The 23748-nt window shown below is 52.1% G+C and overlaps 8 protein-coding genes across 8 annotated transcripts; 5 read left to right on the forward strand and 3 right to left on the reverse strand.

The window, feature by feature from the left end:
- Positions 1-3338: 3338 nt before the first annotated feature.
- Positions 3339-4404, reverse strand: AtWU_04904 (TFIIIC subunit 6 family protein; the record flags this gene model as incomplete). Its single annotated transcript, XM_035500015.1, has 2 exons — positions 3339-4205; positions 4285-4404. 2 exons carry the CDS (start codon positions 4402-4404, stop codon positions 3339-3341), a joined length of 987 nt encoding a protein of 328 aa, XP_035355908.1.
- A 767-nt stretch (positions 4405-5171) lies between these two features.
- On the forward strand, positions 5172-7745 carry AtWU_04905 (uncharacterized protein; the record flags this gene model as incomplete). The annotated part of the gene is made up of 3 exons (XM_035500016.1): positions 5172-5178; positions 5738-7218; positions 7293-7745. The coding sequence occupies 3 exons, from the start codon at positions 5172-5174 to the stop codon at positions 7743-7745; spliced, it is 1941 nt and encodes a 646-aa protein (XP_035355909.1).
- A 627-nt stretch (positions 7746-8372) lies between these two features.
- Positions 8373-10459, reverse strand: AtWU_04906 (putative carboxylesterase; the record flags this gene model as incomplete). The annotated part of the gene is made up of 5 exons (XM_035500017.1): positions 8373-9200; positions 9256-9570; positions 9622-9944; positions 10008-10246; positions 10323-10459. 5 exons carry the CDS (start codon positions 10457-10459, stop codon positions 8373-8375), a joined length of 1842 nt encoding a protein of 613 aa, XP_035355910.1.
- Positions 10460-11218: 759 nt separating this feature from the next.
- On the forward strand, positions 11219-12704 carry AtWU_04907 (putative integral membrane protein PTH11-like; the record flags this gene model as incomplete). The annotated part of the gene is made up of 6 exons (XM_035500018.1): positions 11219-11407; positions 11470-11509; positions 11578-11645; positions 11717-12090; positions 12152-12216; positions 12277-12704. 6 exons carry the CDS (start codon positions 11219-11221, stop codon positions 12702-12704), a joined length of 1164 nt encoding a protein of 387 aa, XP_035355911.1.
- A 954-nt stretch (positions 12705-13658) lies between these two features.
- jhd1 ([Histone H3]-lysine-36 demethylase) lies at positions 13659-17986 on the reverse strand (the record flags this gene model as incomplete). Its single annotated transcript, XM_035500019.1, has 2 exons — positions 13659-14600; positions 14657-17986. The coding sequence occupies 2 exons, from the start codon at positions 17984-17986 to the stop codon at positions 13659-13661; spliced, it is 4272 nt and encodes a 1423-aa protein (XP_035355912.1).
- A 1042-nt stretch (positions 17987-19028) lies between these two features.
- Positions 19029-19804, forward strand: AtWU_04909 (putative pre-mRNA branch site protein p14; the record flags this gene model as incomplete). Its single annotated transcript, XM_035500020.1, has 5 exons — positions 19029-19060; positions 19204-19227; positions 19365-19421; positions 19493-19620; positions 19704-19804. 5 exons carry the CDS (start codon positions 19029-19031, stop codon positions 19802-19804), a joined length of 342 nt encoding a protein of 113 aa, XP_035355913.1.
- Positions 19805-21100: 1296 nt separating this feature from the next.
- AtWU_04910 (ribonucleoprotein-associated protein) lies at positions 21101-21590 on the forward strand (the record flags this gene model as incomplete). The annotated part of the gene is made up of 3 exons (XM_035500021.1): positions 21101-21119; positions 21176-21271; positions 21328-21590. 3 exons carry the CDS (start codon positions 21101-21103, stop codon positions 21588-21590), a joined length of 378 nt encoding a protein of 125 aa, XP_035355914.1.
- Positions 21591-22474: 884 nt separating this feature from the next.
- AtWU_04911 (STIMATE family protein) lies at positions 22475-23645 on the forward strand (the record flags this gene model as incomplete). Its single annotated transcript, XM_035500022.1, has 2 exons — positions 22475-22945; positions 23004-23645. The coding sequence occupies 2 exons, from the start codon at positions 22475-22477 to the stop codon at positions 23643-23645; spliced, it is 1113 nt and encodes a 370-aa protein (XP_035355915.1).
- Between the last annotated feature and the right edge of the window lie 103 nt (positions 23646-23748).

Consider the following 23748-nt stretch of genomic DNA (forward strand, 5'->3'; position numbering starts at 1 on the left):
ATGGCAGCAATCCTTTGGGGTTGATGAATGGATCGAAGGATTGGTGGGTTAATCTAAAGAGGTAAAAAGTAGTAGTAGCAGTGCTTCGTACTTTCTGTCAGGACTTGTTTAGTGCTATTAGTTGGTGTGTTTCTAGAAGGTGAGGTGTCCAGGGAATGGGGCGAGAGGAGAGGAGAGATCACATCATGGATCATGAAGGATTGCGTGGTCTGATCCATTCATTTACTCCATACTACGGAGTACTACTGTACAGTAATCGCCACTGTAGCGGTACTAACTGGATTATGGGATATTCTGCACGATGGAGTATTCCCGGGCTTCTAGTCTATTTAGTATTTAGTATTACTCGCTGCCTTTCCCGGAACTCAGGCTGAATTGCCCCGAAGTCGATCACTAGAAATAAAAAAAGGTATGGGAAAAGAACGGAGTAGATACTTAGTAGTATCTAGTGAAATATGGAGAAACGCATAACTAGAAACATTTTTTCAAGAACCACTGGGAAGTAACTCCAGCCATTGAACTACTAGTCAGTTCCTTTTTGACCCTTGTTTTCTCCACATCTGCACACGTAACAGTAAACTAGTCTAGTCTGCATCTCTGCTTTTTTTCCCCAAAATCCACCCCCAACTCCCCTTCCCCATCCTTTTTTGTCTTGTCTTGTCTTGTCTTGTTCTGTTCTGTTCTTTCTCCGGGCTGATCTCTTTTCCCCAGCCAAAGTCAAATCCCCCATTCATTTCAATCCCCGGGACAGTTTCCGTCTTTCCGTCCTTCCGTCCAAGCATGCCCCATGCCCACTCAGTCCTACCATACCATCCCGCCCGCCTTGCCCAGACGTAGCAAAACAACTGGGGTAGTACTTAGTAGTTATGTGGTGGGTTCTGGCCTGGACCCGACTTTCTGGGTCCATCTGCCGCCGCCTGGCTCCGGGGGTTGTTGTTGTTCAAGGGTGAGGCGGTTGTTCCTTTTTTTTTTTTCTTTTTGGTTTCGGTTTCGCCTCGCAACGGGAAGGGATGGATGTATCCTTCCATCCAATCCTTAGGTTCCTTTCTCGTTCTCCTTTATTCGGTAGTACGTAGCAAGCTATTTATTGCTTAGTAGGGTTGTAGGTTAGGTGTACCTGAGTCGTGGTGGTAGTACTAGAAGGAAAAAAGGTATTTTAGGCGGGTATTTCTTCTTGCTCTGTCTGCTTTTCTCTTCCCATTCTTTTTCTCTTCAAACGTTCTTCGTCCTCTCTTGGAGTACTACTCGGGTCCTGGTACTTGATGGTTATTTGGTTCCCATACATCTTCACTCTGTTCCATACATACAAGTGAGGCACTTTACCATCCACCACCATCCACCACTATAGTCAGCAACCAACAACCAAACTATAGCCTATACAGACAATAGTAAAGAAAAGAGAAGAGGTAAGCCAATTATTCCCTCTTTCTTTTCTTTTTCTCTGCCCTTGCACAACACACCATCATCACCACTCAATCAAACACGGACATAATCCTCGGCTAAGAGGAGGAGGATTGGGATTTGAGGACCCTCATGAGAGAATAAACTGGATCCATTCATCCACCCACCCATCCACCCAGTCATCTACTACTTTTTTTTTATTTTACCTCGGCGGATTTCGGAGCAAAGCATGATATTTTTACTCCGGAGGATCTATATCGGCATACATCCCATCCATTCATCACATATGATATTTCTTTTCTTTTCTTCTTTGCTTCTTCCCACCCGGTTATATATATGTTCTACATATGCACATGCAGGACACAGATCATTGACATGATTCTTCTATAGGAACTTAACATACTACCATCACTACTACTATAAATTCTGTTCCTGATCACCATATACTACTACTCATTACCTCCATTCTACACAACCAACAACTTCACTTTACTTCCTCTACATCAAACTAAGAAAGAGGAAACAACCAAAATGTCTCCCTCCCGCTGTCCAACACCACCCTCCACATCCACATCCACCTCAACAACAACTACAACACGGAGACCTCATCTCTCCCTCCCTCTCTCCCAAGATACCATCTCCCGCGCCATCCTCTCCGCCACAACACACATCCCCAAGGCGATCTCCATCGATACTACCACCTCTACACCTCCCACCTCTCCATCATATCACACAGAAGGGAAATTACCCTTGGAATGGGAATTCCCTCTGCCGCCACCGCCGCCTCCGTCGCCTGTGGAGATGAGGAGGTTTTGGGCTTGAACCTTTCTCCTTTCCCCTTATTCTTCTTCTTTCCATGATACTACTACTATAGTATGATGGGTGAAGCTAGGTTAGGGGGCTTACTGGATGGATACGTTGGGGTTGATTGATTTATTTCTACTACTACTTTCATTGACATTGATTGATTTGATATTAATGGAATGGGGTTTAGCGTTGATTGGTTTGTTGGTATGGGTTTGGATAATTGCATCGTCTCATGGATGGTCGGATGGATGGATGGGAATTGGGGTGTTTGGTGATAATGTGATTGATTACTTTTTTTTTTTTTTTTGGTTTGCTTTATTTCAAGTGTTTGGGTTTGATTTAGCTGTCTATTTGTTACTATTTGAAGGTACTGGGAATAGATGTGTATACTATTATCATTACTCGTTCTGTTGAGAGAGAGTCTTTACGGTAGTAGTTCGGTATCTCGTTCATCATGATCACATTCATCCTTCATAGTACAGTGTATATAGTACAGTATGCATCAAATCGACGCTATCACATGCAGGGATTTCTCATAGTAGAATAAAATCAAGATTCACCTTCAAATCAAGGATGTACCTTGCAGCTCCCTAAGGAAAAGAATCCGCTGACGCCATCACGCCGCAAACCGGTTCGTACGACGCGCATCAACTGCCATATTCAGTTCGGTGGAAACTTTGCCGCGGATGATGATGATCCTGACTTAATGCACCCATCAGTGTTGGGGCGAGCAAGCTTCTTCCCGGCCCCAATTTAAGGTCTTGTTCTGCAGTGGGACAAACGCATGTGTCGTTGAGCCTGACCTCGGTCGATCTCGGTCGGAGCATCGGATATTCCAAGCTAAGGCACGTGACGTGTCTGCTTCAGTTACATGACTTTTGTGAACTATCCTATCCGATCCGAAGGCCTGGTCGGGTCGGGTCTGGATCATCGTAGATCAATCATGTTCAGAAGTACTATGATTGATCTCTTTTTTTAGTCAGTGTTCAGTGTGGTTTCGTATCGCGGAAGTATATTTCCACTGATAGGAAACTTTCCCTCTCATGTAGCTAAGCTTAGCTTAACACACTCATGAGGAACCAGCCAAACAAGCCCATGGGATTAAGATTGAGATACGAAGTAGAGGGTTCTTATTGTCCCAGTTCATTATCATTCTCATCCATCTCTTCTTCTTCATCTTGTCCGCCCAATCGCGAATAAAGTCCCTCCAGCTCCGCCATGGCGTTCGCATCCCCGGATAACGCCAGCTCGTTTAACCGTTGAATCTGTGCCAGCTGTTCATCGGTACGAGCCCAACCACGTAGCCGATCCTCCAGATTCGTCATACGTTTCGTGCTGAATGTTGTCCGCACGGCGTCGGTCTCGCCTTTGCTGCGCTTAAGGCTGGCAAGGCGGTCTAAGAATCGTGCTTGATTGGTTTGCGGGGCGTTTTTGCGGATGACACCACCGCCCTGCGTGGTGGTGCTGTCGCTGGGTTGTTCTGCGGCGGCGGCAGAATCCGCGGCGTAGACGTTGGAGGATGAGCTGGATATGAGATTCGCTTTGCGACCGAGGATTTTCACGCTGTTGGCTGCGAGGAGGTCGTAGTTTGGGGTGTGACGGAGCGGGATCACCGGACTACTACTACTAGTGAAGGAGGAGGGGTCTGCATCGTGCGGTGGTGAGGAGGAGGAGTCCTCGGGACGCGCGATGAGTAGCTCAGTGCCGATTTGGTCGGCCCAGGTGCCGCTGAAGATTTGGTTCTGGTAGGAGATGATGGGGTTGGGAGTGTGAAGGCCTAGGATTTGGACACGGTCGGCGATGGAGGGGTTGTTGGGGTCCGCTTCGGTGCTGGAGAGAGCAGCGTCGGGTTGGTCATCGTGATGATTTTGATTCTGATTCTGGGAAGGTGTGGATGGACTGGAGGTGGGGAGGGAGGAGGGATCTTGTGGTTGTCGGCGACGAGGGGGCCGGATGGGACCGTGGAGGGAGGTGAGATCGAGAGTCAGATAGACAGTCTAGTGATGGTGAGATGGGGACTTGTCAGCATCACAACCAAGGCAGCATGGGAGCTAGACTGCCAAGGTGAGGACGAACTTCTGTTTCGGTGGGATGATATTCGTATTCATATTCGGAATCATCATCGTCTTCGGGGTGGACCAGACTGGAATCGGCCAGCATGGCTGGATCCAGCATTAAGGGAGTGGGTAGGGCCATGGATGCAGCTGGCGACAACCGTGAGCAAGCAGCTAAAGTGATATGATGATGGTAGAATTATCAAGTTGGGAGGAATGATTGGATTGATTGGCAGGGCGGCAACTAATTCGCGGCGGCGCCCGACGATCCAGACTTGGCGGTGAATCACTCCACTGCAAGCTGTTGCAGCCAGTCATCATCCTGAATTCTTCCCATAACTTCTCGTGATTGATTGATTGATTGTTAGTAGCTAGCTAGCTACCTTAGTATGATAGAATGCAGCAGAAGAGGCAGTAGTCTAGAGGCAAGAGGCAGAAGAAGACCCTGCTGACTATCGGGTTTGTCATCTCATCAGGCATCCATGAGAGGCTGAGGGCTGACAGACTGAACCCTTAGACTTTACGACCCTGAGGATCCATCAATTCCCGTAATCCAATTCATCCCAGTTCCAGTCCCTTCTTTCTTTCTCTCTTCTCCATCAGCTCCAGTTTTCACCTTCCAGCTCCAGTTTGACTGACGGGGTTATTTCTCCTCTTGTCTTAGCCAGAGTGCTCTGCTGCATCCACCGCAGCTGTGAGTCCCTGCTGGATGATCGACCGGATGACTTCATCCCCTCCTTCTTGCATCATCATCACCAATTCTCCTTGTCATTCCAATCCGGTTGCAGTTGTGAACTCGGTCATTCCATCTAGATAGTACACAGTACACAGTACACACAAGGCACAGTAAAAAATAACTAATTCAGTTTTTCATCATTACTCAATATTCCGACCTGAATTGATCCATCCATGATCAGTGAGTCCACCTGATTCATTCAGTCAGTCAATGGCCCCTCTTTTCTTCCGTGTGTTCCGTACTTCTATCCCCTCTCACTTTCATGCCCACTCACTCTCTCACCGTATCGCTGTTCTCCCTTTCTTCCTCTCTTTTTTACTATGACGATCCGGCAACCGGCGGAAGCCAAATGCAAGCTGCATCCGTCGTCTTCCCATTCGAACTCGTGCCTCATCATCCATTATCTAATCCGCTTCCGTGCGAGCCGATCTATTGCTGCTGCTCCCAGCAAATTCCTGTGCTGGACTCGGCCACTCCAATGCCCGAATTTCCCTGTTCTTCCCTTTTCCCCCCCTTCAGCCCTAAGCATCCACTATCACCTCCCGCGGCCTTGTTGTTTGTCTGCCCTACCAATCGTCCCATCATGACCAATTACTCATGGCCCTTATGGCCAATCACTACCCAATTCTGTCCCCTTCTGTACCATCATTTTGACCTTCCGAGACCCGTTCCTGCTGTTCTCGACCCTTCCCGGCTGACTGACAATGTCATCGCGCCTGCCCGCTGCTGCTTCTTATAGTGTCTCCTCCGCTTCCTTTACTTCCGGGCTCAAATGCCCGGCTCGGTCGCTTTTCTCCCTCTCTGCTGCTGCTGTCGCTGCTTCTACTGTCGCAGTCGCTCTGTCATCCCTCCCCCCTCGGCTCGGATGCCTCTCGTCCTCTTGCAATTTCCCCCGAGGATTCCTCCGTGACCGATCTGGCAGACAGCCTGGTCGCTGCAGCTCTTCCCACCTCAGCTGTCCCGATTGGGAATCTGGTCACACTACCCCCGTCCACCACTTCTACTCCCGGTGATCAGTCCGGGTTAGTGGTGCCCCCCTCGTCGCGTTCCAGTTCCTCCGATCTTGAAGCTTCCCCCGGCATCGTGCAGCAGATGATTCGCTCCACCAGGGTTGCCATTGTCACCCTCGCCTCATTGATTGCCTATGTCTTGATCAACAGCGCCGCGCGCGCCGTAAATCCGTCGGCTTTCATCTGGTATGCTGAGGATCATGACGAGCAGAGCTGGATTGCCTCCTCGCCGTCCTGGCTGGATCGCAAGGCCTGTCGGTGGCTCGGCATGTGCGGGACCGCCCACTTCCGCCTAGTGCGGGCCCGCTACGGCCAGCGCGAGCCCACTTTGGGACCCTGGTCGCCCGATGACGAGGCCCACTACGCCGCCTGGCGCGATGCGCAATTCAACGACTCCCAGCAGCCCGCATGGGATGAAGCTGAACGCTCGCGTCGGCAGATTCCCGAGTATGTCTTCCAATATGCGCCGTTGGTTTACCTGTCCTCGCATGAACAGTTTTGGCCGGGCGACATTGCCGAACATCTTTACCATGTCACCCCGATGCTGAACTACACCCCCATTCAGTCGGACGAGGAGCATCCTACCCTGCAGGACCTCGATCAGCTGAACGAGTGGCAAGAAGGTGAGTTCGTGTACTTGACTAGCAACGACAATGTAGAGGATCGCCCGCCATGGATTGAAGGCGAGAAGAATATTCCCGACGATCCCGATGACGATCTCGAGCTGTCTTGGCCTGACTGGGACGGCCGGATAGACGGACCTATTCCCGGGGACACACCAGAGGAACGCTCCCAGTGGTATGACACAGGCCGTCTCTCATCATCGAAGGGAGAGGATGACAGTTGGTCTCCAGAAGATCTGGGGTATCTCCGCCCGGAAGACCTCGCTGACGAGGATGTCCGAACCGAGTTGCGCAAACGGTTCGGCGGCGAGCCCATTCATGTCGAAAAGACTGGCGGGCGCAGTAACGCGCCGGCAATTCTGCTGGTGATGGACAAAGGCCACGGCGTCGTAGATGCGTTCTGGTTTTATTTCTACAGCTTCAATCTGGGCAACGTAGTGCTGAACGTGCGGTTCGGGAACCACGTGGGTGACTGGGAGCACTGTCTGGTGCGATTTCACGACGGCAAGCCCAAGGCGCTTTTCTTCAGCGCGCACTCGGCGGGAGAAGCGTACAGTTACGAAGCTGTCGAAAAGATCGGCCAGCGGGTAAGTAGAGATATAAATTGCTCCCCTCCCGCACGTCCAGGGGATTCCCGACGCTAACCATGGATCCCTGTCAGCCCGTGATCTACTCCGCCATGGGCACCCATGCCATGTATGCCACGCCAGGCATCCATGCCTACATCCTGCCCTGGGGATTGTTGCACGACCAAACCGACCGCGGGCCCCTATGGGACCCTCTTCTGAATGCCCACGCCTATACGTACGATTATGATAGTGATAACCTTCGTGCATCCACTGCCACGCCAAGTGCCCCTATCGAGTGGTTCTACTTCAACGGCCATTGGGGCGACAAGTTCTATCCGCTAGGCGACCAGCGACAGTATCGATTTGCGGGTCAGTATCATTATGTCAACGGCCCAGTGGGACCGCGGTTCAAGCACCTCAACCGCCACAAGGTCTGTCAGCAGCGGGACGAGGAAGTCTGCGTCATCAAGAACTATATCGGGGAAGAAAAGCGGGCTAAACGCTGGGCGGGTACTCGACCTGAACATGAGAAAGAACATGACTAGACGGGATCTCCCCTGGCCGTTTGGCAGACCCCAGCTGTGGCAAAGTCATGAGGTATTGTTCCCATGTCAGGTTGCTGGCATTCTTGCACTCCCTGCTGGTTGGAACCTATTCCTACTATATCCCTACCCTTTTCCAGATTTCCCCTCGTATTGATAACCTATTCTTTGCGCGCATTTGTTTATTCCGGTGTTATCTCATGTGGATATACCCTGGCGTTTTCCTTTATTCTTACATCTCCTTGGTCGACTGCATAGACCACTGGCGCATGTTGGGGCTAGTTTCCCCCTCAAACCCACGATGGACGAGTTACACGACCCTACCTTATATCCTTACGCTACTATACATATCATGACAGTTTTGGACACGGACCAGGAGCCGTATGATGGCGTTCTGGTAGTTTGCATTTAATTTGGATGATTTACGGTCAGATATGAGGAGTCTAGCGATACGAATAGATGATTGGTTATAACCTCCGCTCTACATGGTTTACTCCTTCCACAATGAACAAGTATCTCTACTCTTGAATGACTATCTATATACACTCTATCTCTAGTCTATATGCGCGTTGACTCTAGAAAGTAACCGTTTCTCCCGGAGACAATCCCCCTCAAGACATAAGTATCCAACTATTGAGGCACCCTCTCCGAAACATCCCTCCAAAAATCACACCTAGCCCCTCTCCCTCCCTCCCAAGCAGACGAATTAACCAACCGGAAATGATTCACCACCCCATCTCCCTCCCGAATCCAGTACGACAGATTCGACGTCACCACATCATGAACCAAATATCCCCCGGTGGTATTCAAATCCATCATCACCGGGAACTCAGGTGAATAACTCGGCCAATCAAGCATCCTCGTCCCATTCTTACCATAACCCTTCTTACGACCACCACCCACAACAGGAACCGAAGCATTCGCCTTCCCAGCCGTGGCATCTTCCATCGAAATCACTGGACTATCAGCCATAATAAACTGGCCCCACATCTTCTGGAAGGCCGTTCTGAATCCCTTATCGGGCCAGGTAGCGTCCGCGCTGAAGTACGCGGAGAGATCGGCGCCGTGGTACGCGGGTGTTACGGAGTATTGATATTTCCAGGCTTGACGAGGGGGTTGGGGATCGGAGCAGGAAAGGGTGTCGTCTTCTTGGCTGAAGGCGTCGGCGAGCCATTGCGCGGGACAGGCAAAGGTGGTTTCGGCGAAGATGTTGAAGACAGTTTGTTGCAGGCCGGTTGCCATTTCGGATTGGTTGATGGCTGTTGGTCCGCTGGTGCCGAGGGTGTCGTAGCGGGGGCTGTTGTCGGTGGGTTGGCTGTTGGAGGTTTGGTAGACTTCGTTGAGGAGGGCGATGTCGGAGGAGGTGAAGAGGGGGAAGGTGGATGAGATGTAGGAGTTGAAGGCTGGGCGGGTGACGACGTTGGGGTTGCTTAGGGGGACGCCGTCGTTGGCGTTGTTCTGTGGTTTATTGTTAGTGAGTGTTGGGGGACTGAGGAGGATGGAGGGTGCATACGCCGATGAGAATGCGTTTGCCGCTCACTTTGCCTTGCGCGAGCTGCACAGAGGGCCGTTCTTGGATCAGCTCGCCGTCGATGACTGGGAGGAAGGCCCAGGTGCCGAATAGTCCGGACGTAGAGACAGTGGCGCTGGCATTCTGCAGGAGGGTGCTGGGAGCTGCTACTAGGCAGTCAAAGGTCGTTGCGTAGTTCTTGATTGCTGTGGAGTTCGATCTGCAGCCTGCCAGTTCAGCAAAGTCGTTGTAGTACTGCTCTGGCACCTTGTCGTGGTAGTTGAAGATTGGGGGTGAGTAGGCGCTTGCGGCAATGATCTATGCGAAGACTGTCAGTCAATTTCGAGGTGGGAAATGGGAGAGACGGACGTTGTTGAAGAGGTTGAACTCCTGGCCTCCGTATGCCAGCGCATGTAACATGACTGCCCCGGCGCCTGAGGACTCGCCGCCAATGGTCACACGCTTAGGATCACCGCCGAATTTGGCAATGTGCTCCTGTACCCATTCGATGGCAAAGCGTTGGTCCAGAAGACCGGCGTTCGTCACACCGTGCTCCTTGACCTCCTCGGAGGAAAGGAAACCAAAGGCTCCCAGACGGTACTGGATTTCCACGGTGATGAACCCGTTGTTGTTGGTATTCATCATCGGGCTGGGGTCATAGGTCGCACCAAAGAGCCCATAGCCACCACCGTCTGTCCATAAATCGTTAAAGCTAGCTAAGATACACGGTGCTACATAGTCGTTTGAAGACTTACGAATCCATAGCAGGACGGGCAGATCCGTCGCGTTCGGGGGAGCATAGACATTCAGGTACAGACAGTCTTCATCGCCAGGCCCCGAGTTGAAGCCGTAGATGTATGGTGTCTTAGCCGCCCCGGATTGAGGACAGACAGGGGGCTGGTTCACTGCTAATGTGATCTGGCTGTTGTTCTGCAATGGAGGTGCAGGCGCCTGCCAACGCCGTTTACCCACCGGAGGAGCTGCATACCGGATACTGGATGATAGATCAGGCCATGTCCACAATATAGACTATCTTTCTGTTGGTCAATGGGGGCGTGTTTCAGACATACCTCTTCCACACATTCAAGTTAAAAGTGGAACTATAAAAGCCCTGATAGGTCGCGTATCCCAGATCAACGATGGGATGCTGGCTGGCGGAGGAGAGCGCCGCGCTGGCCGCGAGCAGCAAACAGTATCCGGGCTTCATCTTCACCAGAAACCGTCAGATGAACAAGACGTTTCACCGAACCGGACTCCCTGCAGAACAACAATTAAATTCTTAGAAAAGAGGCAGGGATGGGCAGTCCTACTAACGGCAATTAAGCGGCAGGGCGTCCGAGCCCAGATCCAGCTCAGGGGCAAGCTTTTTAGCGCATGTTGCAGAGCAGTGAGGTACTGGGTCAGCACTTAATACTAGTTGGGATAGCATGGAGCGGTGGGATGCCGGCGAGCAGCAGAGCGGATTCCTGGTGGATCGCAATCAATTTGGGCGGCCGCCATTCGATCACGGGGTAGGCACGTGTGGGCGGTCCAATGCTTCGTTCTGCACCGGCCATCGATCTTAGTCTCCAACTAACTCGCCGGTTATTCCTACTGGGCACCGTCTGCTAGCTAGCTGGCTACTTAGTTATCTCACTGCCTGAAGGATGAGTCGCTCAATCTCCGATACTTAGCGTGGGGCCAAAACCGCAATTAGAGCGCCTCGTCTATCCTTCGTGCTCCCTTGGCTGCAGCCATCTCGCACAAAATGGGCTGACTGCCGACGGAATGGCCTGGTCAGGCTGTCAGCATGAAGAATTGAAGACACAAGAGGGCGAGGGGTCTGCCAGACCCACCGTAAGCAGGCCAGCACCTCCTTACAAAACACAATGAGGAGCACCTGCAGAATTCTGCTGCTGATGCGGCTGCTGCTGCTGCTGCTGCTGCTGCAATACAGTCCGACGGTTAGATGCTGTAGCCATCCAAGATGAGCTCTGCAGGGGCAAACTATTCAGCGGCATACCTGGCTCAGTCGCGTGTGACCGAGGTGGCTGTGGCATATTCGGTCCCGATCCCCGTTGAGATCCTGACTACAGTATGGCGACTCTGGATCAAACTGCGGCCATCCTCGGAGTATGGCTTGACCTTTGACGACTACGTGATGATCTGGGCTACGGTGAGCGATCTAGCAGTTAATTGTGTTTAAGGGCACATCCTGACTCGAATGTCTCCATATAGATCATTGGTGTTGGCGTTTGCGTCAGTGGATTGGTTTACGGTGCGCTTAACCGGCCCGTCCCGTTGACATCTCTGGATCGTATAACTAACCACTATCCACCTCGACAGGTCCTCCCTATGGTTTTGGACGACATGTCGCCGCCTTGCCAGACAAGGAAGTCGAAACATTCATGATGGTACGAAGGAGTTAACCAATTCAACTCGACACCCACCTTCATATGGCTGACGGATTCGAACCCGATGGTAGGGCGACTATATCTTCAGTCACTTCTACGATGTTGCCATCGCCAGCACCAAGCTCTCCGTGCTGGCACTATATTATCGCATTTTCATCACACCGAGATTCCGCCTGGTCGTTATCCTAACCGTGGTATGGGTGATCTTGTGGCTCATGACCATGGAAATTGTCCTAGGGCTGGAGTGCCGGCCGATTGCAAAGTTCTGGAACTCAAGCGTTGAAGGGACATGCTTCAACCTCGTTGCCTTCAGCTACTTCACCAACATTGCGAACCTTGTCACCGACATCTGGATCTTCCTCCTTCCCCTACCCGTCATCCTACGCCTCCAGATCACAAAGAACAAGAAGATTGGCCTCAGCCTGCTCTTCTCCGTCGGCTTAGCGTACGTACTCAGCCACTACCTTATAGTACCTAGCGCCCCTACGTAGCTAACACACATCCAGAACCTGCGCCATCAGCGCAGCCCGACTAACCGTCGTCGTCACCCAGGGCTCATCCGACTACACCTGTAAGCTCAATCGCCCTCCCTTCTGCATCCACCCCAACCAACCCACTGACTTCAACACAGGGGCCGGCGTCCCCCTGGGCATCCTCTCCGCCTGGGAACCCCTCGGCGGTATTCTCTGCGCCAACCTCCCCGTAATCTATAAATCCCTGGCTGCCGTATTCCGCAGCATAAAGGGCACACTTCTCACTCACGGCTCACGAAGCGCCCACGCCTCCTCCACCCAGCGCCAAACAAAGTCCAACGCCCACCACCATCACAATACCTGGCTGCAGCTGAATAATGGCAGCGGAGCCGGGAATAGTTATCGCTCTGAGATCTTGGCTTTGAAAAGCATGGACGATGACGATGATGATACGGAGATGCAGCCGGTGCCGGGGATGAATACAATTATGGTTGAGAGGCAGTTTGAGCAGGAAGTGGTTGATCGGCATCATGACCCATCTCATAGTGGGAGGGATGGGGATGAGGAGCCCTTGAGAGGGAAATAGGGATGTAGTTAGATTTTAAACATGTATGCATTGGTACCAGCATAACACAACTTCTTCATTTCCAGTATTGTAGCCTAGGTGCATCTTGGAGAAGTCATGCTGTTTAGAACTCAAAATGGCCTAAAGGTATAGACACTCACCCTAGTAGTAGCCCTCCTCTACCACAAAAGGAAGCTAGGGCTCTACGCAAACAACCACCCAGTACGAATTCAAAAGAAATTGATAGATATAAGTACTACTCAGCGAAATTACAACAAAGAGGCAGCTAGTACGATAGACATACACAAGATCCAGAGATTAGGAAATAGATCAGGCACCGCAGCAGCTAGCTAGTACCTAGAGAAAGAAAAAGAAAAACTAAGCAGGAATTGCCAAAACGGAAAGATAAAGGAAAGAAATACGGGGCAGAGGCAGAAGTAAACGCTGAAGCAGAGCTAGGTATACTGGTATAATAATGGAAGAATACTGCAAACGGATGATGAAAAGGAACGATGAGAAGAGGTAGAAAGATGTGACTCGACCCCGGGGTCGGGAGCCAGTGTTAGAAATGAAATTGATATCGAATGAACATCAGAAAAGAATAAGGAAATGGGAATCCCAGGAAAGGAACGAACAGACCGATCTGGTCGAAAACTCCCCAACCGCCACATGAATAACGCCAGGTACAGAAAGTGAAAAAGGAAAATAAACACATCCCAATACATAGAAACAAAAGCCGGCCGAATAACGAGACGCCAAAAGGGAATCACAATAATCAAGGGCCAAAGCATGTCGATGGACCAAGCCAAACTGATCATCGCCAGCAGACTCCCATCCCTACCAAACTCCACATCCCAGGAAACACTGCCAATTGATCGAATCCGATCGTCTCAAACCTAATTTCTCCGGTTGCCCGATCTAGGTGGTCTAAAATGGTGAAAAAAATGAAACTTATCCGCTGCTGCCTTCTCGCCCTCACACTCGCGTGGATCTCTTGCGTAGCCCAAACTCGGCTTCTTGCAGTTCCCGGATCAAGCGGAGGCTTTCAGCATCCGGCTCCTCGTCCGCAACCCGCTTAGAGTTCTTGCCCGGCTGCCCAGGAGATGTTGACGTCGCAGCATGCCGGTCACCTTTCTTCTCGTCTGTCGCCCAGAAACTCTTCTTCGCATGCGAGGATGAGGAGGGGCGTGATGCCGACTTTTTGGGTCCTGAAGAAGGACCTGGGGTGGATTTTCGCACACCACCGCTTGACCCACCAAACGAAGAACGACGAGCTGTGGGAGTATGGGTCGTCCCCTTGGTCGGCTTGGAAACATGTGTCTCGGGCATGTAGCGGTCGACCTGGCGCGGCTGGCGCGAGGAGTGCCGGGAACTTGAGGTTGGTGTGTGCAGGACTACCACATGATCCCCTTCCCCATCTGCTTGCTCCTGAGGAACGTCGGTCTCGTCGGCCAGTGAGGTCGGTGGTGATACAAGGGTGGCAGTAGGCTTAGAAACGGGCGCAGAATTTATTTCCTTAGCATCGACCGTGTCAGTCTGGAACGTAGGCGGTGATGCATAGGAGGTTGGCCCCAATGGTGCTTCCTTTTCCCCAACAGTCATACCGGACTGCCGATTTGCGTCTTTATCAACCAGCGGCGCATCCGAGAACGGGGCATGGAGACCCAGGGCTGCATGATCATGATCGGGCATGTGGGTATCTTGTATCCCCAGCGCACCAACTTCACGGCTGTTGCTGAGATGTGCCGGTCTCGACGTAGGCGACGTGCTCTCCTGCTTCATCCGTTTGTTAATCATTGGCCCAGTTCCTTCTTCATTGATACGAGGCCGTTTGGCAGAAGCAGTAGCGCGCGGCTTTGCTCGTTCTTGCGCCTTGACAGGGTCAATACGGCCGTACTCATCGTGGATACACCGACGCTGTTTTCAGTTAGTATTAAAAGCGAGTAAGATAGAATTTCAAGAACAACACGAACCTTGCTCTTCCGGCAATCGTCACAGGCCTTGCTGCGGCCCTTCTTTCCGGTGTTGGCGCCTTCAGGACTGGCATCGTTGAGTCCGAGTCCATTGACCGGTGCACGCGGCGTACCCAGAATGGCCGAGTTGAACTTGGCAGCGACTTCAAACCGGTCCGGATTCCTGCCACTTCCATTGTCTTGAAAGCCTGCTTCCGATGCAATAGCGGCAAGTGAATTCAACGCAGACGCTGCGTCGTGTGCCAACGAATGGTTGCTGGGACCAAAAGCGGTCACTGCCGTTTGCTTGCTGGAAATACCGTCGTTATGTTCATCCTTGTGGTGACATCGGATCCTTCGTTTGCGACAGGCATCGCAGGCAACGCGCTTAGGGCCCAGTCCGGAGCCACGGGGTGCAGCGCGCGATTTAGGAGCAGGCTCTTCTTTGATACCACTGCTTGACGGGCCGTCTGGCATAGCAGCTCCGACATTCAGCGGACCACTAGGGCCACTACTATTGCTCAGTTCGGTTGCTGGATCATGAGCCGGCTCGGGAAGCCGCTGTACAGCCTGTCGTTCGGCGTACGTGCGCTGGCTCTCAGCATTACGCTCTGAGCGACGGCTGGGCCTTCCGGCAGGCTTCTTCTCCGCGAGACTGAGCTTCGCATTGCTTTCAGCCACGCCAGGGCGGGTCCAATGCGGTGCCCTCTCATTTCCACGCTTCCAGGCGACCCAGATGCCAAACTTCCTCACGGCATCGATTGGCTCCCCGGACATCTTGGGTATCGAGCGTTTGACCGCATTTCTAGTATCCATCGTCACGCCCTCCGTCAGATAGGCGCCAGCAATGAGGGCAGTGTGATAAAGGTATTTTGCAAGATCTGGTAGCCCTTCCAGTTCCGCCTGAGAATAGAAGCGCGAGTTGTGATAAGGTGAGCCGGCAGGCGCATTGTTCGTCCGTTCGCCGAATTCGTAGTAAATTGGATACGCGCGGTGAAAGCGGTAATTTTCGTCCTGCGCGAAGGCGTCAAGAACGCTTTGCGGTAGCGGGTCGTCTTCGAGATATCGCAAAGCGGTATACCATTGGATCTTCTGGAAGAACGGGTACCTGAACTTCCTTGGCACCTTGGTATCCTTCTCAATCTGCGCGATCTTGATCTGCATCCCGTAATTCAGCCTCGTAAGGAAATTTCCGCCGACGACAAGACTGTTCTCAGGAGTCCAGACGGCATGGATCCAGCCCGAGGGGATCAGCATCGTATCGCCTTCAGACAGATCCACGCGATAGCATTCCTTGGTCTGGTCCCCAAGAAAGGTGGAATCCTGCGCAGGAGAATTGCACCATTCCTCATACTTCTTCAGGTGTTTGTCCTTCGGCGGGATGAAGAAGAAGGTTTTCTTGCCTTTCAGAATATGGTAGTATACTGAGGACCCTCCAAAGTCGATGTGGAAATCGGTATAGCAGTCGGCAACAGACATCAAGACGTAGAATTGAACTTTCGGGCAGTCACCGACGGCCTTCTGTTCTTCAGGCCAGACAGAGTCCTGAAGGTCAAGATCCCGGACAACCTTTGGCCGACGAATAAGCTTGCCCAATGGGCTCTGTGAGACTTCCAAACTGATGACATTTCGGACAACCTTGTCGCCGGTACTCTCGTAGTATTCCGCCCATTTCTGCATTGTCCACCTTTTGTCTTCGTTCTGTTGCGATTTGACATCAATGACCTCCACTCTTTCTTCCGGTCCGTAAAGCTCCGCAACTCTTCGAACGGTGAGGCCTTCAGGTATCACCATGTCCAACTGGTCCTGGCCGCAATCTATCACTTGCTCATAGCCTTCCTCTTGCTCAGCAACGTGATCCAGCAATTCGTCAAACATCTCTTGCGTAGGCGCTTCTTGTACTAGAGCGTCAAACTCGGAATCACTGATAGAAACGGACTCGCGAGTGTTCCACTCCGCAGGGATGACAATCGGTTCCGTCATGCCATTGCCTCGCTCGAAATATTCGGCAGTGACCAGCTCAGGACGCATTCGTGGGAAGTTTTCGGGGAGGAATTGGATTTTGCCCTGTCGGATGGGTTCAATGTAGTGGTGTTCGAGAGAGTCCGTTGCGGCCTTGACAAGCCCTTGGTTGAGGCCGGCATAATCAATAGCTGTGCGAGCCCGAGACGATTTGCGCACGAAAGTAGTCTGTCCATATATAGGACGGCATTCTCGACAGATAAATTTGTCCACCGTTCGGAGTTCGCGGTCACTCTTGAACCCAGCACAAACAATATGAAACCACCGTTTACAACCATCGCAGCTGATCCATGTCACGTCGCCTTGCTCGCCAGTGTCCATCGGAATCCGCACAAGGTTGCAAGCCGCGCAGCTAGCCTGGTTAGACTCCTCCGCTTCATCGTCAATCTTGGAGGAATGCTCTATCGGCATTTGCGCGACGTGTGTGGTGTGCATTGAATGTTGTCCCTGTGTCTCGCTCGGTCTACCATTTATGGTGAACTTCGTGGGGGAATAGTCGTTTTCAGCGTCCCCTTCCTCCTGCCAGAGAATTGGTGGAAGAGTAGAGGAGCTTGTATTGGGTCGCACGCCATGAATAACCGGGCGTGATATGGCAGCTGAACCGTCGGACTGTGACCTCAGCCGAGACGGCATGTTGTTGGGCCCGGGTGCACTGTATGCATATTTTTCGTCGTTGAACCTCCAGCTCGCGCCGCCCGAATCCGCCGTGACATGATGCTTTTGTTCTTCCCCATAATGATAAAATGACTCGTCGATGCTGACACGTTTTGCGGAATGCGAGGGAGGATGAAAGTTTGTGGGCCGGGCCAGATTCAGCAAAAGCTCTGCATCCGTCTTCATGCTATCAAACAACGAAGCAGAATTTGCATCCGACACGGCCACTGTCCGGTGCTGGGTGTAAGGAGAGGGATCCTTTTCCGACCGCGGACGCTTGTTTGGGCGTTCTGTGGATTCGATGGGCTCGGAGGGGAATAGCGACATGGCGGGTGTGGAGTTTTGAGAAGGAGGTCGGTAGGAGAGAGGTGCGAAGGTCGGGCTCGTCGCTAAGGCGATCGTTGCGAGAGCGTCGATGGTAGAACCGGAGCGGCCATGGCTAGAGCGATGAGAAGCTGTCTCATCAGCATGATGATGATGTGTAGGATTGTGAGGTAGGAAGTGGTCGCGATCGGAGGCAGCAACCCGGGAGACGTTGCGGTCGACCCATGATGCACGGAGGTCGGAGGTCGAGCAAGGCGAGATAGGCTCGACGGCGCGTCGCGGCGGCGAGGGAGTGCGATACCGCGGCGGTCGGCTCCCAAGGTGATTCAAAAAGGATGTAGCAGTGATCATCGTGTGATCTGAGGATGAAATCGGAGGGAAAGGAGAGAAAGAAAAGGGCCCGGAGGAGGAAACAGGCGTGCTTGCGGCAGACGGGTGCAAAGCGGGGATGTTCGACCACACGGGCTAAAGAGAGGCCACCGCAGGCAAAAAGAGAGTCATTCCTGGCAGACTGAAGAGCGCACAGTGAACAATGAGATGAAAGGTGAATCAGAAGGGAAACCGAGGAGATGGCGGGGTGGTGGAAGGAGAGGGTGACGGAGGAGAGTCGCACGGCGGAGAGGTTGAGGGGGGGAAGTTGAGAGAGAGTCTCTGCCGACTGGGAGTTCAATCGAGAGCGGCGGGAAGAGAGAGCCCCGAGTATGCACCGCGGCGGGTGCGGGCGAAAAAAGAAACGTCTGAGACGGGTCAATCAAGGTGCAGGAGAATATGATGAAGAATACAGGAGAACAAGCGATTGAAGAATGCGCCAGAAAAACAGATTAAGAGGATGGGCTTTGCACCGGAACAGAGCAGGAGGAGGCGCGAGGCTTTGCTTGGACGGCCGGTCGAAGGAAGGCAAAGCGGGCGCGCCGCCAGTCTGCCTCAGGCCGGCACTCCCTATCCTATCCTATCGTTTGCGGCGAGCAGCCCGGAGAGCAGCACTACTACTACTTGCAGTTCGAAGTATACCAAGGGGGGTTTTCCACCTTCATAGCTCAACTTCTCAGACAAGGTATTAAGAGCAAAGTAATTCTATAATTCCAGATCATTCTCTTCAACTCCGACAGTTCCATCTACACCCCGACGTCGTCCGTCGGCTTCAATGCCTCGGACTTGTTGTCGTTTGTCTCGAACCAACAAAGTGAGGCTCCTCCCAGCCACTAGTCCCAATCAGGAAAGGCAGGCTCCCTTCCGAACCTCGTGCTTGTCGCGGATATTGCTTCCCTCTCTCCTCCTCCTCTTCCTCTCTCTTCCCTCGCTATACACCTTTCATTCCAGGCCCTCTGGGTATCTGATTCATCTTCAACCTCTCCCGACCCCATTTTTAGGACCTATACTGTCCCACCCGAGAATGAGCCGGAAGCTCGCCCCCGAAGCCAATCGGTAAGTTCTGCTCGCCGAATCTTGCCCCTCTTCGGTCGCCCGCCATCATTCAATCCCGGGCCTTTGTTCTGCATGCTGTTGGATGGCAAACATGCGTGCCGAACGAGTATCATATCTGACGTATCGATGCTGACTGGTTTCAGGATTCTCTTTGTAAAGAACCTCAAGTACGTCGATGATTTCCCACGATTTACTCCTCGATTCGCAACCCAATCGTCGCATACCTATCGACCGACAGCCATCAGGCGAAAGGCGCCCCATCTTGTTCTAGAAAGCGAGAGCTAATCTGATTGTCTCCTTACAGCTACAACGTCACAGCTGAGCAACTCTTTGACCTCTTCGGCAAATTTGGTCCCATCCGGTAAATCTGCGCATGACTCACGTTCAGCCCATTTCTTGGTCATTCAAGGCTAATTGTTTCTGTTCTTCAAGCCAAATACGTCAGGGAATTGCCAATAACTCGAAGGGCACGGCCTTTGTGGTTTACGAAGACGTTCATGACGCCAAACAGGCATGCGATAAGCTCAATGGATTCAACTTCCAGAACAGATACCTCGTCGGTATGTTATCCCGTACCAGGGGAAGATGAAGCAGAGAAATTATGAGGACAATTCGATTGGCTGACATTTGTTTTCTGTCCTAGTTCTATATCACCAGCCCGAGAAAATGCTTAGGTCGAAAGAGGACTTGGCGGAAAGGCAAGAGAATTTGGAGCGTCTCAAACAGCAACATGGGATAGAATGACGTGATGATTGCTTTTGCTCGCTTTCTCTGCATGCCCTTTGCCGGCATCTGGCTGCGTATTATCCTGGGTTGGTCGTGGGGTTTCTGGCGTTTTTCTCTCCTATGGGTTTGATGGCTCTTATTCATTCATGGGTATGAAAGGGTTGCCGGCGGGTTGAATGACACCCTGGCTTTTTGTTCAGGAGAATGATACAGAATGGGTTATTTCAAATCGGGGTCGGTGCTAGCTGCACCGGCTCTAAGGTTACCAATATAATCATTTCGATCGCCGGCCACCTTTTGGCTGTTGCGGCACCCCCCTCTGAGATTACTGCTTACTACAGGTGTTTTGACTTGTCTTGCTTCAAATTTTGGATGTTTAGAGTGACCCCGATCAAGGGGAGAACTGACCCAGCGCACTTGCAGAGACCACGTCAGTCGTAGAAGTGGGCAGGTATCTGACGATCGTCCAACGGCCGTCAGTTTGCATGGGGGTGGATCAAGCGGTTGAAGATCGTGCATCGACTAGTGAAGTATCTACAGAAACCCCCTGGAGTGCCGACGTAAGGCTAGCCAACTAGTGCGGTAGTTTATGTCTCTGCTGAGCTTCGCTTTAATGGTATCCACTCCCGGCCTCGTTAGCCGCGAGATCCAAGCGCCAATTATATTGTCACAATAGCGCAGGTGCAGCATTGGGGTAACATGCTTGGAACGTCTGCACCTGACGACTCAAGCACCCGATGATCCTGGACAGTTGGCTTGCAGGCGCCAAGGGGCACCGATGCCAGACAATGCCAGACACGGTAGGCAGAGAGACAAACCCCTGGGATCTGTAGATAAGGAACAACACGCCCTCTATCACTAGATGCGTAGAGCAAAGTAGCGATCGGAAGCAGGTTTATTCTACGAAAGCATGAACTTCTATTTACCTACTGGATACTGCACCGACCAGTATCTGGGGTCTACTGATCCACCGAGGGTCGATCTTCGATGACAGCTGGAGCACAGGCGCTGGAGCAAGGAGGCGATCAGCCTGGATTCGGCAGTCATTATTGATGCCTGATCCATGAGGCCTGAAAGTCTGTAAATGCCTTGGTAATGAGGCACAAACCTGTGGCCAATCCTAGAGCCGATAGGCATGACTCAGCCCCACCCACCGCGGTTCTAAAGAATTTCTTTTCGCTGCGGTCCAGATGCGCTTCTGCTTCTACAACCACCACCACCTTTCCTCCCCAGCATTTAGATCTGCAACACGGCAGTGATCCTTTGCGTGAGCCTCTTTAGACCGCTACACACGTCAAATCCACATTTTTAACAATGTCTGAGACTTCTGCCGGTATGCACATCCCAGGTCTGGTTTTTCTCATGGCCATATACTGACAATCTCTATAGCCTGGCCCCTCGCCGATGAGGCCCTCACCCAGAACCTTCTGGACCTTGTCCAGCAGGCTGGTCACTACCGCCAGCTGAAGAAGGGTGCTAACGAGGGTATGTGCTTCCTCAAGGATACTCACTGTCTGCCTGCCTGCTAATTGAATTTGCAGCCACCAAGACTCTTAACCGTGGTACCTCCGAGCTCGTTATCCTCGCTGCCGACACCTCTCCCCTCGCTATCCTCCTCCACATCCCCCTCCTCGCTGAGGACAAGAACACCCCCTATGTCTTCGTGCCCAGCAAGCTTGCTCTCGGCCGTGCTACCGGTGTTTCCCGCCCCGTGATTGCTGCCAGCATCACCACCAACGAGGCCAGTGACCTCCAGGGCCAGATCAAGACCATCAAGGACAAGGTCGAGAGACTGATGATCTAAGCGTTGGTCCTGATGTGGGAATCCCTTGGAGGATCATGCCTCCGTGGGTTCTTGAGGATTCTGTTGTGACTTCGGGAGTTGACCGGCCTTCACAAACGAAGTTTTCGCCCCACAGTGCGAGAATAATTCTCGTCAAAGGCTTGGATTGCTGCCGGATGATCCATTGGATATTGTGGGCGTTGTGCGCCTGCGGTTAGTACAGATAAAAGTCAATGACAAAAAATGTGCCAAACTTGTGTAGTAAATTTTGGTTGATCTAATACCGAGTAGTCGAAGACGCGATATTAGTATACTAGTAATCATCACGCAAACCAAAAATAGTTCATAACAAATATAGTCAGGGTCACCAGAATCAGGGTATTTCTCGGGGGGCGCAATAATTTGCAGGACCGCCGGGTAGGAGCTTGGCGGGCGCTAGTGAGGCCCAGCTGCGGGGGCGGTGTCTTCAGAGTCTTAGAGTTCTCGTGCTGGTCCTGACCTCATAACTCAAGGCTGGCTGGTTCTCCGCCCCATTCTCATCCTCCCATGAAACCCACTTAATTCCTAGCTTCTACCCTGAGACCCTGGCTGGTTCCGGTTCCTTGCTGGTTAAGGAGGACCTGCCTTCTTCGTCTATATTCACCGTCGCGCTCCTAATTCTGGTTGAAATCCTCCCATCATCTACAAATTCTGCCCCGGCCATATGCCCGTGACACGGACTTCCCTCGCAAGATAGGCACGCCGCCGTCTTGCATCTCCGCAGGTCACTGGACTCCCCTCAATCATTACCGCCACAAGTCGCTTGGCCGTGAAAATCCCTCGGACTTTGTCGAGATATCTTCTCGCTACAGCCTCTTCTCCTTGGTTTTGCTTTCCATCTGTATTTCGGACGCAGCATCGCCGCCATGACCTTCACATCGCTCACCGGGCTAGTCATAACAACGGCTATCGCAGCCCTTAGTAGCGGTGTCGGTGCCTCGGCGGTTGGCAGTCTGACCACAGCCTCCACCACCTCCATAACGCCGTCACCATCACCATCACCTACTATGCAAACTGTACCTTTTCATTTAGCTGGTCCAGATCCGACCGATGGAGACGACACCGGGGAATGCAGGCTCCTTGGGCCTTTTTCGCTTCTCGTTCAAGCTGCGCTCGGGGCATTGGCGCTGCTATCACTTGTCTACAAGCGCTGGAGGGAGAGGCCTCAGCGACCAGTGAAGGTGTGGGCATTTGACGTCTCGAAGCAAGTCTTTGGGTCTGCGATGCTGCACCTCGCGAATCTGCTTATGTCCATGTTTTCGGCGGGCCAGCTGGAGATCCGGAGTAAATACAAACCAAACCCATGCTCCTTCTACATATTGAATTTGGGAATCGATGTAAGCTTATTCCTATGCTCCATTATACGGGTTGCATGCTGACATGCTTCGTTTCAAGACCACGCTAGGCATCCCGATCCTCATCTTCATCCTTCACCTCCTCAACCGCTTAGCTTCGTATACTCCCCTCGCGAGTCCTCCGGAGTCCATCGAGTCTGGAAATTATGGAAGTCCACCACGCGCCTCGTGGTGGTTCAAGCAATCAATAATCTACTTCATGGGACTGCTGGGGATGAAGATTTGCGTCTTCTTTCTCATCCAGCTGCTGCCGTTCATAGTCAAGGTGGGAGATTGGGCTCTCCGATGGACCGAAGGCAACACGGCAGTGCAGATCATCTTCGTGATGCTGCTTTTCCCTGTCATCATGAACGCAATACAGTATTACATCATCGATACGTTCATCAAGAAGCCGATTATGCTGGATACTTTTGAGGAGGCGGAGCATGACACCCACGAGCATCGCCATGCGCTCCTGGCGGGCATGGACGAAGACGCGTCCTTCGAGTCGGACGATGACTCCGTTGGGAAAGATGATGGTTCGGAACCTGTAAAAGAGGATCTAGTCCGGTTCGAGTCCGCCGAATACAACCCAGCTCAAGTCGAACACAGCTCTGCCGCGTCCGCCAGATCGGGTAGTAGCCACGGCGAGTATGGCGAGTTGTCGTCATCCACCAAGCTTAAGTCCCAGAATAAGGACTGATATGATCTCCACTCACGTGTGTTATGTGGCGTTTGGTGATATTCTCGGTGATTATTCAATGGCAGTTGTGATTGGTGCATTTATGGTCCTATTAGGATGGCGT

The sequence above is a fragment of the Aspergillus tubingensis genome (assembly GCF_013340325.1).
Source record: "Aspergillus tubingensis WU-2223L DNA, scaffold_6, whole genome shotgun sequence".
Taxonomy (NCBI): Eukaryota; Fungi; Ascomycota; class Eurotiomycetes; order Eurotiales; family Aspergillaceae; genus Aspergillus; species Aspergillus tubingensis.